Below are 13471 nucleotides of genomic sequence, written 5' to 3'. Positions count from 1 at the left end.
TGTGCCAAAGAAGTATTTTAAAGGATCTCACGGATAATAGAAATGTAAAAAGTCCCTTTACGTGATTATCTCATTTAAAACCTTCTATACAGTTTAAAAAAGATAAGCCCTAAGAAGTGAATCTTCAAAATATAGTTATTACTGCTATTATCATCTATTGCTTTTATGATTGTTATGTTTTGAACTCTAGTCATTAGAACACAGTTTGAGTGTGGAATCTCAAGGGGAGGTGGTGGAGGCTGGGAGGTGGGAAGTAATCAACCAAAGACCTTAAATGCATATATGGATACAGATAATAGGGTGCTGAAGGCCTGGGGCTGGGAGCAGAGGTGGGGGGCGAGGGGAGACAGGAGGCAAGCTGGAGGAGATCAATGGGGGAAAAAGGAATCATATGTAATTCTTTCAACAATAAAGAATTATTTTAAAAACAAACAAACTGAAAGAACACAATTTGAGTCCTAAATTCCTGACCACAGTTACAATATTGATTCCTCATCTAAAACTTAATCATTCAAGATTTCCTCATTGCTTAATTTTTAGATGAAAATCTATTGTTTTTCACAGGGAGCAAATCATTGCCATGTGTTATTCAAGCCACTAGAAAGAACCAAAGTACACGAAGGTATCTAGTTCTCTGAGTTGTGTGAAATTTTTTGCTTTAAGTTGTCCTGATAGATTATAATTTTAATATCTTTTATTTTTTTAATTTTTTTAAATATATTTTATTGATTTTTTTACAGAGAGGAAGGGAGAGGGATAGAGAGCTAGAAATGTCGATGAGAGAGAAACATCGACCAGCTGCCTCTTGCACAACCCCCACCGGGGATGTGCCCGCAACCAAGGTACATGTTCTTGACCGGAATCGAACCTGGGACCTTTCAGTCCGCAGACTGACGCTCTACCACTGAGCCAAACCGGTTTCGGCTTTTAATATCTTTTAAAGCACTGTCTTTCATTAATACTGTTGTACTGGAAAGCAGAATAAAACCTCTGGAATGCCATTTCCAACTTATTATTAAACTTTTCACTAAGTTATTCTATAAACTTTTCTTCTACTGTGCTGGAAAATAATATCTGATTCTGTCAGCTCTAAGTTGGTGCATACTGGTATGTCTCACCCTGCAGCAAGCAGCGCATTTGCATGCAGGAGCATATTATATACATGGACAACCTTTCATTTTGTTCAAAGTGTAAAGTGTTTTGCATTCCTTCCCCCTCCCCCCCTCTTGTTTACGTTTAGAATTCCCGAGGTGCAAGGTCGTACACACCAACAGAAAACAGAAAAAAAACACACACAACAATTTAATTAACAGAATCGAATCTATAGAATCTTTATCACTGGCATGTCAGACGCAAGCACCAATGAAAGGGAGGGTACGGTACTGTCCACTTTCTGACCTGAATTTTAGTCAACTTCCTCTGCGTGGCGGACGGGTCTCCGGACGTGTCCGCCCAGCGGTGGAGCTCCTCCTTGGCCGAGTGGAGCCAGTCGGTGAACTCCTGCACCGCATCCACGTACAGGAGGTGGTCCTTCACCATCTCCTCCGCGCCCCGCATCTTCTCCTGGAACAGAGCAGAGGCTGTGACACCAGACAACTGGCTGACACTGGTCTCTTAACGATCTCAGAAGACTTTGTTCTTATCTTTTTAAATCTTCATCTGAGGATATTTTTCCATTGATTTTTAGAGAGATTAGGAGGAGGGTGGGTGCAAGAGAGAAAGACTGTCAGAGAGACAGAGAGAGAGAGAGGGCGAAAAGAGAGAGAGAGAGAGAGAGAGAGAGAGAGAGAGAGAGAGAGAGAGAGAGAGAGAGAGGCAGGCCAATGTGAGAGAGACACATCGATTGGTTGCCTCTCATACGGGGCCAGAGATTGAGCCTGCAACCAGCAAACTTTTGGTGCTCGAATCACTGAGAAAAAACGGCCAGGGCTTCCTTCTTATTCTTAAATTTTCTCTGTGTTTAATATCTTAAAATGAAAATATCAAATTTCAACTAAACTAAAAGACTTTGAGGATAAAACCAATTTTCCTGTAATTTTACTTATGTCTAGCTTTGCATAAAAATCTGTTGACTAACATCCCTCACTAATCATCCACTTAATAATAATTGTTATAATGATTCTTCTTATTATTAAAGAAATTACTTGTGTTGGCTTTTTGTAAAGAACTTTCAAACACTGATATTTGAAGCTCAACAATTAAAAAAATAAAAAAATAATAATAATAGAAAGAAAAGAAAATGGGTTGACTAACATTCTAAGTAGAGAAAAATCATAAAATTATAAAAATAAGCCCAAAGTTGCAGGAAAAAAAAAAATGCATGGGCATCCATAGGTGAGAAATTATCTTTATATAATATCTGTACATGCATATAAGTACAACCAGTGGACACAATACTCTGGGGAGGGAGGGTATGTATGAGGGGGGGAATGTTAAAATATGTTCACAGATAATAATTTAATTTAAAAAATGTACTTAAAAAAAAAGAAAAAAAAATCTGTACAGTTTTAGAGCAGCGAATTCCCCAATCATTCAACCCATAAGCTAATCTTACCTAACCCTGAAGTGTCTCCTTCAATATAAAGCACTAACCTTGGCAACGGTCATTATATCATTAAACTGTGTTTTCAGCTCCTCTTGGGCTGCCTCCGTGAAAGACGCATCCTCCGTCTTCTGGTAGAGCTCCCTGGACCGGGCCGAGAGGCGGTGCAGGGCCGCGGCGTGATCCTCCCCCTCCGAGACGATGCTCTGGAAGTGGTCCAGAAGGCAAAACTTCTCTTTCAGACCCGGCTGCGGTTTCAAGGGATGCTCCAGTTTTTGGTCCACGGATTCCATCCACTGCTCCAACTGGTTTTTCCACTCCAGGTAGTCATCCCATTGGCTAAGCACAGCCTCTAAAGAGCTGGGATTGATGTTATTAGAAAAGGAAGTTATCTTGACAGCTCTACTGGAAACCGAGTAGGAGGGCATTGCAGCCATATAAGCCAGGCATGTCAAACTCAAAGACTAACACAGGTCAAATAAACAAGGCATGTGGCCCACTGGCTGCGAGTTTGACATGCTTGATGTAAGCTGTCTTACTGAACACTACTGTAAATGGTGAGAGTGCTGCTTATAAGGGCAGAGAGAAACACTACTTTTCTGACCCAATGCACAGTTTCTTCAAACCAAAGTGAATCCATGTCAAAATGTAAGTAAGATGTTGTTGTGATATATGCATCTGGAGTTTTGTCTTCCAAAGGCTAATTGTCTTAGTAAATAGGCAAATTTATGAGTTGTGTTGTTAAATATTAGCACTGGGGCATCAATTCAATTTTATTTTTATTTTATTGATTTCAGAGAGGAAGGGATAAGTAGAGAGAGAAACATAAATAATGAGAGAGAATCATTGATTGGCTGTCTCCTGCTTGCCCCCTACTACTAGGGATTAAGCACACAACCTGGGCATGTGCCCTGACCAGGATTTGAACCATGAACTCCAGTTTCATAGGTCAATGCTCAACCACTGAGCAACACTGTCTGAGCAAATTTTATTTAATATATATCAATTCTTACTTTTATTGGACTCAGTTTATTTTATTAAAACCAGATGATGCCCGAACTGATTTGGCTCAGTGGATAGAGCGTTGACCTGCGGACTGAAGGGTCCCAGGTTCTGTTTCGGTCAAGGGCATGTACCTTGGTTGCGGGCACATCCACAGTAGGGGATGTGCAGGAGGCAGCTGATCGATGTTTCTCTCTCATCAACTTTCCTAACTCTTTATAACTCTCTCTTCCTCTCTGTAAAAAAAAAAAAAATCAATAAAATATATTTAAGAAAAACAGATGGCAATTATTTATTGATTGAAATTTAAAATCTAGGGTAATCTTCCTGGTTAAATAATATCATTAGATTGATTTTCACATACAGCTATAGATACACAATGTTTATTGTTGAATGGACGAAGGAATGAAGGCTAAATACATTTATAATATAAGAAATGTAATCCCAAATGTAATAGTCAACCAAATAGCTCTTCAGATAGTCAAATAAAAGGTTCTCCAGGCTGGCATTCTGAATTTTAAAGTCTTCAGCTCTGAATTAATCGAAACTCATCTTCAGTGACCTCTCCCAATCTCCCTTGCATAAAATCCTATAATCCTGGAGTCATATCTGTGGGAAATGTACTTGCAGCATTTGCTTAAACGGTTTCTTTATTAAAAAAATGTTTTATTGATTTTAGAGAGAGGAAGGGAAGGGAGAGAGAGGAGAAACATTGCTGTGAAAGAGAAACATGGATTGGCTGCCTCCTGTACACCTCCTACTGGGGATTGAGCCTGCAATCTGGTCATGTGACCTGACTGGGAGTAGAACCAGTGACCTTTCGGTGCATGGGATAACACCCAACCAACTAAGCCATACTAACCAGGGCTCAAATTGTTTGTTTTCCATCCACAGGAACCTCATCATACATGCCAACATTCTCTTCCTTTCCAATTGAGTTTCCAAATCCATTTCACCTCCCCAGGAGCCACCCAGGCCCTGCCTTCTTCTAGTCTCACAACATCTCAGCAACACTAGATGAGTCAGAGTTTTCTGGAATGTACCCTACCCTGGCCTCATAGCACTTAGAGGGTAAAAAGCACTTTGTTTTGTTTCATTGTTTTAGCACAGAAAAAAATAAGCACAAAACAAAATAAACTCTGTAATTACCCACTGTCATCTGAACATTGCTATTGCTCAATATGTAGTTGTCAAATTTAATTTCTTTTTAAAAGAGAAGAATCAAGGTTTTGAATCTATTTTTTGTATTTAACATTTTATTCTAACATCTGAAAAATATTCACCCATATTCCTGTTCACTTTTACAAAGCTAGCTTATTGGCAAGCATTGGGAAGTTTGATCTACTATACAAAAAATAGAATGATGAGGGAGTCTGAAGTTTTTTTTTTTCTTTGCCGACCAGTTGGAGCTATTATTAAGATTCAAAATTTGAAGTTTCTACAAATGCTCCATATTAAAGAAACAAAACAAAACAAAACAAAACACAACCTCCCACATTTAATTGAAACCATGGCCCACTTTTACATTGCAGGGGTGATTGCAAATATTTTTATTTTGTTTTGTGATGAATTTTTATCTTTTACTTGTCTACTTATTTTGATCACAGTGAACACACACTTCTTTGGTGACCTAATTGTATATATCACAGTCAGAATATGGCTCCTGGAATATATTTAATATAATTCTGACTGACAATCATTTGTCCTGCAAGCCAGCCAGATTACTTGTGGGTACTCTGAGGGTAGGAGGAAGGCGAAAATCTTCCACTCATAAATATAAGAGCAACAACATTGCCTATTCTAACAGCCAGCATCTTCTTTATTTTCCCAGCATCTTCTCTATTTTCCCAGCAGCCCCTGGCCAGTGCTTCTCAACCGAGTTCTGCAGGCCTTCTGGGAAGATGGGTTGACTCTTGCTTGTGTGAGAATGTCCCACGCATTGGAGGGCACTAGCTCTCCTGGGCTCGGTCACTAAATGCCCGGGATGCTCCATCCCTGTGGCAATCAAATACCCTCCCCTCATATTTCCACAACCCCAACGTGGGCGATATTACTTTGGGTTGAGAAAAAGATTTATACTTAAGCTCCACGGTTGCCAATAACTTAATTTCCCTTATGTTTCTTTAAAAAGTGAAAAGAGCTCTGGCTGGTTTGGCTCAGTGGACAGAGCGTAGGCCTGTGGACTCAAGGGTCCCAGGTTCGATTCCGGTCAAGGACATGGACCTTGCTTGTGGGCATGTCCCCAATGGGGGATATGCAGGGGGCAGCTGATTGATGTTTCTCTCTCATCAATGTTTCTAACTCTCTCTCCCTCTCCCTTCCTCTCTGTAAAAAATCAATAAAAATATATTTTAAAAAATAAATAAAAAAGAAAAAGTAAAAATATATTAAAGTTATTCAAGACCACATATCCTTGTTTTGATGAATTAAAAGGGTATATTTTACGGAGCTCAAGTTGTGTGCAAAATTCCATGACATATTATAGGAGATGTAAATATTACACACACAGGCACACACACACACACACACACACACACGCACGCACACACAGCAAGCAAACAAACAAAACCAGTCTTTGCCGGTAGAGAAAAGACAGGCAAGCGTACAACTAGCTAAAATCACACTGGTGGACCCTGTCCTGCAGGCGCTGCAGCACTGCTCCCTCATTTCACTGACCACTGGGCTTTGTTTAGGCGATCGGGCACTTGAACTGGACTCTGTACCTCTGAGCGTGGGCGGAGGAGCTCATGACGTTGGCCCACACGTCTGTGAGGGTCTGCAGCTGAGTCTGGATCGCCTTCTGACCTTCTGTGTTGCTGCTTCTTGAGGCCTGCTCCCCTTTGCCGATGGCCATGTTCAGCTTCACCTCCCCCTCCCCCTTCATCAGGAGGATGTCCTGGTGAGAAGAGGGAATGGGTGTCAGCAGAAACAGTAACGCCTTCTGATTGTTTCAAACACAATTGTTTCCCCGAGAACCAAGGCAGGGAATGCCTGACTCCCCTTAAAAAGAAAAGGGGGCGTATGTAATACTTTCAACAATAAAGATTTAAAAACAAAGAAAAGAAAGAAGCCATGAACAAAATAAACTGATGAACAAAACAGGACCAGAGGGATGGATACTGGAACAGACTGACCGATCTCAGAGGGGAAAGGGACGGGAGGAGGGGGGAGAGATTAATTTAAAAAAACATATATTCTTATATGCATAACCCATGGACACAGACAATGATGTTGTGAAGGAGGGGGCGGGGCTGGATGGAAGGGAGCAAAGGAGGGAGAAATGGTGAACATCTGTAATAGTGTTAATAATAATAATAATAATAATTAAAAAAAAACAAAAAAAACGAAAACAACAACGAAGTCTGGACTCTACTGCAGTATAAAACTTTAATTAAATGCTAGCAACCCGAGAATCGGGGAGTAAAAATTAACTCCAATTTAAATTCTTGGAAAACTTTGGACTACTTGCCCAGGCATTGTAACTTCCCTGGGAAACTCAGTTTCAGAGTAAACAGAAATTATTTTGAAAATGAAAACACGCTTGTTAAAAGCCTAACCGTCCCCTGGCCTCAAAGCCTGGCTAAGGCCCGTCTGTCAAGGTCACCTTCACTGGCTCGGGCTGGACGGTGGTCTCCTTTTGGTGTTCCCCACCACCCGCTGCCTTCAATTACAGCCCCACATACATGTTGCATGGCCAGTAACATTTGCAATTGGTCCTCCCACTAACTTGAACTCCTGCAGGGCTAATTTTTATCTTCATAAGCCCAGCAACTTACATAGTGCTTGGAATAAACTAGATATTTATTTCATGTTTGCTAAAATTTAACAAAATTTGTATATATATATAAATATATATATATATTTTAGAGCTATTACAACAAACCTACCTCTTTCTTTACAAAGGGGAAAAATAACCCCCTCCACATCCTTTCTGCCCAATTCCGCTCACCTACTCCTCATTTAGAGAGAGGCTCCCAGCGTGATTGGGACCGACCCTACCACTTGTGAGCCTGATCGCCTCAGTCCTGAGCACAGGGTGTGTGGCAGGGCCGCCTGTACCTGTATCTGCACCAGCCGCTTCTCCAGGGTGGCCTTGCTCCCCACGGTGCTGTCAGCGCAGGCCAGCTTGTCCTGCATGCCCTTCACCCAGGCCCACATGCCCCGCAGCGCCTCCTCCAGGGCCTCGTGCTCCTGCAGGGCCGCCTGGCAGCTGCGCAGCTTCTCCTTGGTCATCCTGACCAGGCCCTGGTAGCTGGTGAGCAGCTGGGAGCACAGGCGCCCTTCCTTCCCTGCGCCGTGGCCCTCCTCGCTGAGCAGCTGCCCGCGCTGCGAGAGCTTGTCCAGAGATTCTCTAAGGACAACAGAAAACAGCATCAACTAGACTCTCCCGGCGTAAGGACAACAGAAAAAAGCATCAGCTAGGCTCTCCCAGTGCCGGGAGAGACAGAGGATTGTTGATGTTGGAGCACTCAGCAGACAGGAGCTCACAGCTGACACGCCTTTAAGTGAAGAGTCTCGCCAGGCTGACCTATGAGGGTGGGGAGGGTGGTGGAGCATCAACCAATGAATCGGGAGGTCACGGTTTGATTTCCCGTCAGGGCACATGCCCAGGTTGTGGGCTTGATCCCCAGGAGGATGTGCAAGAGGCAGCTGACCAATGATTCTCACTTCTCATTGATGTTTCTTTCTCTTTCTCTTCCTCTCTGAAATCAATAAAAATATATTTTAAAAAATAAAAATAAAAGGAAGGGTCTGGAGACTGCCCTGGCCACCTGCCTCTCCTATGGTTTCTCCAAAGGTAGTTAGTACACATCCGGGGACCTGATTGATCCAAGCCTAGGGTATGCTGAGAAAATCGCTTCAGAAAAGGCGGGGCATGTCCCCCCAGGCCACCCAGCATCTCTCCACTCCTACTGAATGCTCTAACCCTGAGCAGCTTGCTGAAGCGCCCCAACCCTCTGCTATACACACATGGAGGCTCCTCTGTGAGAGCACTTCTGCTCTGCTCTGCTCCTGGTCTACCCGCCCCTTTCACAGCTCAGGGCAGGCATGGCATCCCTGCGGAGCATCATGATAGCTGAGGACAGGGTGGGGAGGGTGGACAGGGTGGGGAGGGTGGAAAGGGTGGAGAGGGTAGGGAGAGTGGAGAGGTGTGGAGAGGGTGGAGGGAGTGGGGAGAGTGAAGATGGTGGAGAGGGTGGGGAGAGTGGAGAGGTGTGGGAGGGTGGAGGGGGTGGGGAGAGTGAAGATGGTGGAGAGGGTGGGGAGAGTGGGAAGGTGTGGGGAGGGTGGAGAAGGTTTATAAGTGGAAAGGTGTGGGGAGGGTGGAGAGAGTGAAGAGGGTGGAGAGGGTGAGGAGGGCAGGTCTCCTCCTCTGGACACCTTCTCAGCCTCCTACACCCTGTGTGTCTCAATCCACAGGCTTTCCTTCTAGAAGCCAGGGCTATTGCAATTACCTCATATCCCAGCACCAGTACAATGTTTGGCAGAGATAAAATAAAAAATAAAAAGCATTTTTCTTTCAAAAGGCCATTTTGTGAGTGCTTAAGGTTGTCACATTCTTATATCTCAGGTGCCTTACTCATCTCAGCTTGGAGGTATGTAAATTAGCTCCAGGGAAAGTGTGACCACAGGTGGCTGGGTTGGCTTCTTCCCGTGTGACAGGTTCTGAATTCAGATCAGCACTGTTCTCAGGAGAGGCATGGGAAACCAGGATGGGGAGAGCAGTTGTCCGAACACAAACTATTGTGAGTAGTAGAAAAAGGCTGCATCACATATCTCCTATGAGGCCTCTTTTATTTTACTGAGCAGCTACTATGTAAATAGCATCCAATGGGTCTCTGTGAGAGATATGTGACTTATACAATATTATATCTACTCTGAATTACATATTTTTTTAAAAATATTTTTTTGTTGTAGTTTTTTTTTCTTTCTTTCTTTTTTTTAAACATATTTTATTGATTTTGTACAGAGAGGAAGGGAGAATAGAAAGTTAGAAACATCGATGAGAGAGAGTCATCGATCAGCTGCCTCTTGCACACCCCCTACTGGGGATATGCCCGCAACCAAGGTACATGCCCTTGACCGGAATCGAACCCGGGACCTTTCAGTCCCCAAGCCGAAGCTCTATCCATTGAGCCAAACCAGTCTCGGCTGAAGTACATATTTTTATTCCTGTAATCTGTTTGATGAGACAAGACTGTAGTGGAAGCAATGATGTGAGTTAAATAATAATTCAAGATAAATGGATAATAAAAATTCAATGAGTCTCAAGTCTGGGGTACTTAAAGAAATGCAGGGCATTCCCCAAAAATGTGTGTATTAGAAATATGATTAAAAACAACAACAGAGGACTGGGGGAGCAATTGACAGGCAGGTTGGAGGAGTCAGGTGATCCAACTGAGCACCTTCACCTGAGTAACCCTCACTGGGAGTGCACAGAGTAACCAGTTAGAAGGAACCTGGTAGCCAATATACTAAGGACTCTTAGCTCTGATCATGGAATATCAGAGAGTAACAGACCAAGAAAAATATGCAAGGAGAGAAGTAGATCACATTATATTGTCTCTAGACAAGAGTCAAGATTTTAAAGCACAAAAAAGTACACTGCAACTTGCAGAACGTTATATATGTAGAATGATATATTATTCTGTTAATTCAGCAATATATTCCATTTTTTTCTGGCATTATACTAGATGATGGCAATCTACAGATGATAAAGGCCTGATGGTCCCTGGCCTTGAGAAACTCATTGTAGAGGATTGGAGTATAGAGTGTCAACAAAGTGTTTATCCCTCCGTAAGCGCTCAGAGGTGGGGCCAGAGCATCCCAGGGAAACTTTAGGATAGTTATCAAACTAGCACACCAATAATAGTTGTTAGTATGGGTTCTGTTGTGCACTTGTTTGCATGTTTGTTTTTCAAGACTCGGAACACTCAACATTTTGACCAAAAAGAGAACTTGTGGAAATGGGGAATGGGTCTAGTCTGAATCAGGCAGTTTTCACTTAGTCAATTACTGCTGTTAATTTGCATGATGAAGCAGGCTTGTGCTAGCCTCTACTGCTTCACAGATTATTGTATCTACTTTTTAAGAGGATAGTTAAAGAGTTTTGGGTCAAATAGCATTACCCTTTCCAAAGGGTCAGTTTCCATGAAGCAACTGAAAATACCAGGAGTGAAGCATGAATTTAGGATGCAACATTCTGAAAGTCAGGCCAGAAAACCTGGCCTGGGAAAGAGCCAGAATCAGTTGGTCAGTTAGAGAGCAATGAAGAGGCAAATACTGTAATGGAGAAGGGGAGCCTCCACACAGCCAGACTTAATGACCACTCCTCTTGTTTTACAAAGAATTTTGTGAGGATGAGGTGAGTTAGAAATGAGACCGGTGGTTGATGTGTATAAAGAATATGTGGAAATTGGGATCAATAGCTTTACTTTTGTAAATGAAGAGTATCTTTTTTTTTTCTTTTTTAAATATATTTTATTGATTTTTCACAGAGAGGAAGAGAGAGGGATAGAGTTAGAAACATCAATAGGAGAGAGACATTGATCAGTTGCCTCTTGCACACACACACACACACACACACACACACACACACACCCCACTGGGGATGTGTCCGCAACCAAGGTACATGCTCTTGACCGGAATCAAACCTGGGACCTTTCAGTCCACAGGCCGACACTCTATCCACTAAGCCAAACCAGTTTCGGCTGAAGAGTATCTTTTAATCACCTGATATCCTTACAATAATATCTGAGAAGAAAGTGTTATCATCATTATCATCATCACAATGCTAAAGGCTAATATAAAAAAATACAGAAAGTGAATGTCCTATCAACAGTGAAGAGATGTGGAACAAAGATGTAGACCAGCCCCTTTCCTCCATCCCTATGCTCTCTCCAAGGCACCACACTGCTGTAGAAAACACTGCACAATCATCTGTATTCTAGACATTCAAGCATGAAAATAAGCACAGCCACAAACCAATCGACCAACCAACCAACTAACCCGCTACCCACCACACCAAATAACCAATCAACCACACACACACACACACACACAGTCCTTGGTGGGGACAGGACCAGTTCCATTTCGGCACCATACCTGGCAGCCAGGAGTTCCCCCAGAAACATCTCAACCCTATGAACTTCGTTTTTCTTCTCAAGAATGTGCTGTTTACTCTCTTCTGAGTTTTCTGAGCTTAACCTCTCATTCATTTCATGGATCCATAAATTCAGCTTTCTGTGCTGATCCTCAAAGCTAAAGAAAAGAAAAACACCATCGAGAGATTCTTAGGTTATCATTATAATAAATACATTCTAATAGCTGAGGTCACAATGTCTACAACAATAAGCCCATCCAAATGATCGCTTATTTCAGCAACAAAATGGCAAATCATGACAATTTCTTTTGCAACCCAGGCAGAAATGAATCAGCCTATCAAGCTGAATTGATTACCTGGTAATCATAGGTGGCAATTACCAGCAAGATTACATTCCCCTGCAACATGTGCTTGACTTTCTGGGTTTTACTAGAGATCCTGAATTGGGGTCAGTGGATAAGCAAGGCTGGGGAAGCCTGTGAGAAAAGGGGAAGGTCCTCTCTGTGTCTCTGTATCTGATGGGATTGGAATATGGCACAAGGCGGCCAGGGCTCTCAGTTTTGAAAACAGTGTAAATTCTCTGGAAACCTGGACAAGAGTCAGGCAAATTACTCCACTACCAGAAAGGCATTTTGATTTTACTGACATCCTTTCCCCCCTAGTAACAAGGTTTCCCCCTCTTTCTTATTCTATATTCACCCATGTTGACATAGCTTTCTGATTGGACACTTGACTCACATAAATACAATAGGTGTTTCTGCCATGACTCCAATTCAGCAGAAGTAGACTCAAGAAAAAGACTTGGGCTGTAACAGGTTTGGCTCAGTGGATAGAGCATCAGCCTGCTGACTGAAGGGTCCCAGGTTCGATTCCGGTCAAGGGCATGTACCTTGGTTGTGGGCACGTCCCCGGTATGGGTTGTGCAGGAGGCAGCTGATCGATGTTTCTCTCTCATCGATGTTTCTAACTTTCTCTCCCTCTCCCTTTCTCTCTGTAAAAAATCAATAAAATATATTTAAAAAAAAGACTTGGATAAATATAAAACCTGGGTGCCAAAGCTCTATTATCTTGAGTTAGTCAAATAGACAAAAAAAAAAAAAAAAGTATGAATTCATGTCATTCACAGTTATTTTATGCGTAGAAAATTCCTTTATTTTCTGTGTAGAAAAGCAAACCATGTGATGCCATCATAGTTTGAGCAGTCAGTTATTTTTCTAGTATGAATCTGTAATTAAGGTCAACACTTTAAATTCAAACTCACAATTTCAAAGATTTGTTCATTCACAAAGCCTTTTCCCTCTGAGTCCGGGAAGACATTCTGTGTAGGATGAAGTCTCCCTGTATCAAAACAACCTACCTCCCAAGCTCCAGAGCGCAGTCCTGAAGAGCCTGCTTGTCTCTGAGGCATTGTCTCAGGAATGCTTGGAACTCCTCGTTGGCCTTGGTAATCTGCTCCTGAATGCTACTGACCATTTGTTTAGGCAAGTGTGCATACAATGTCTGTCCTTCCTGAGTCACAGCATCAAGCTTGCGCTGCCCATCGCCGACTGAGTCCAGAATGGTCTGTTTCAGGAAGCAGAAGTTGTATAAAATGTTTGCTATCCTTCTGAGATGGAGCACTAATTACCATTCTGAGCTGAGATAGTAGCGTGAGAGCAGAAAAACAGGTTCAGAGGAAGTCAGCCGTTCACAAAGCTGAGGTAAGAAGGATGTTTGCAACTGGTTATAATGGAGACTCAGCACTGAGGATGGGCCAGCCAGGCATTGGAACCACTGAGGACCCACTGGGAACAATGGCGACCTGGGAAGGAGGATGTTCTTAC

The 13471-nt window shown here is 42.6% G+C and overlaps 1 protein-coding gene across 3 annotated transcripts in view; it reads right to left on the bottom strand.

The window, feature by feature from the left end:
- Window positions 1-13471, bottom strand: part of SYNE1 (spectrin repeat containing nuclear envelope protein 1) — a 373726-nt gene that overhangs the window by 204037 nt on the left and 156218 nt on the right. For 2 of the 3 annotated variants that reach the window (XM_036414424.2, XM_036414425.2), the window contains 6 exons: window positions 13006-13211; window positions 11651-11806; window positions 7604-7895; window positions 6268-6440; window positions 2593-2902; window positions 1399-1563 (listed from right to left, as the gene is read on the bottom strand). In XM_036414424.2, the coding sequence (XP_036270317.1) occupies window positions 1399-1563; window positions 2593-2902; window positions 6268-6440; window positions 7604-7895; window positions 11651-11806; window positions 13006-13211 (1302 nt within the window). Of the gene's footprint in view, window positions 1-1398; window positions 1564-2592; window positions 2903-6267; window positions 6441-7603; window positions 7896-8515; window positions 8636-11650; window positions 11807-13005; window positions 13212-13471 lie in introns of those variants that run through there. The other variant, XM_045573412.1, reaches the window with a different exon arrangement.

The sequence above is a fragment of the Pipistrellus kuhlii genome, unplaced genomic scaffold, assembly GCF_014108245.1.
Source record: "Pipistrellus kuhlii isolate mPipKuh1 unplaced genomic scaffold, mPipKuh1.p scaffold_m20_p_5, whole genome shotgun sequence".
NCBI classification, from domain to species: Eukaryota; Metazoa; Chordata; class Mammalia; order Chiroptera; family Vespertilionidae; genus Pipistrellus; species Pipistrellus kuhlii.
The sequence above is the reverse complement of the archived record's forward strand: the minus strand, read 5'-3'. Positions and strand labels throughout refer to the sequence as shown.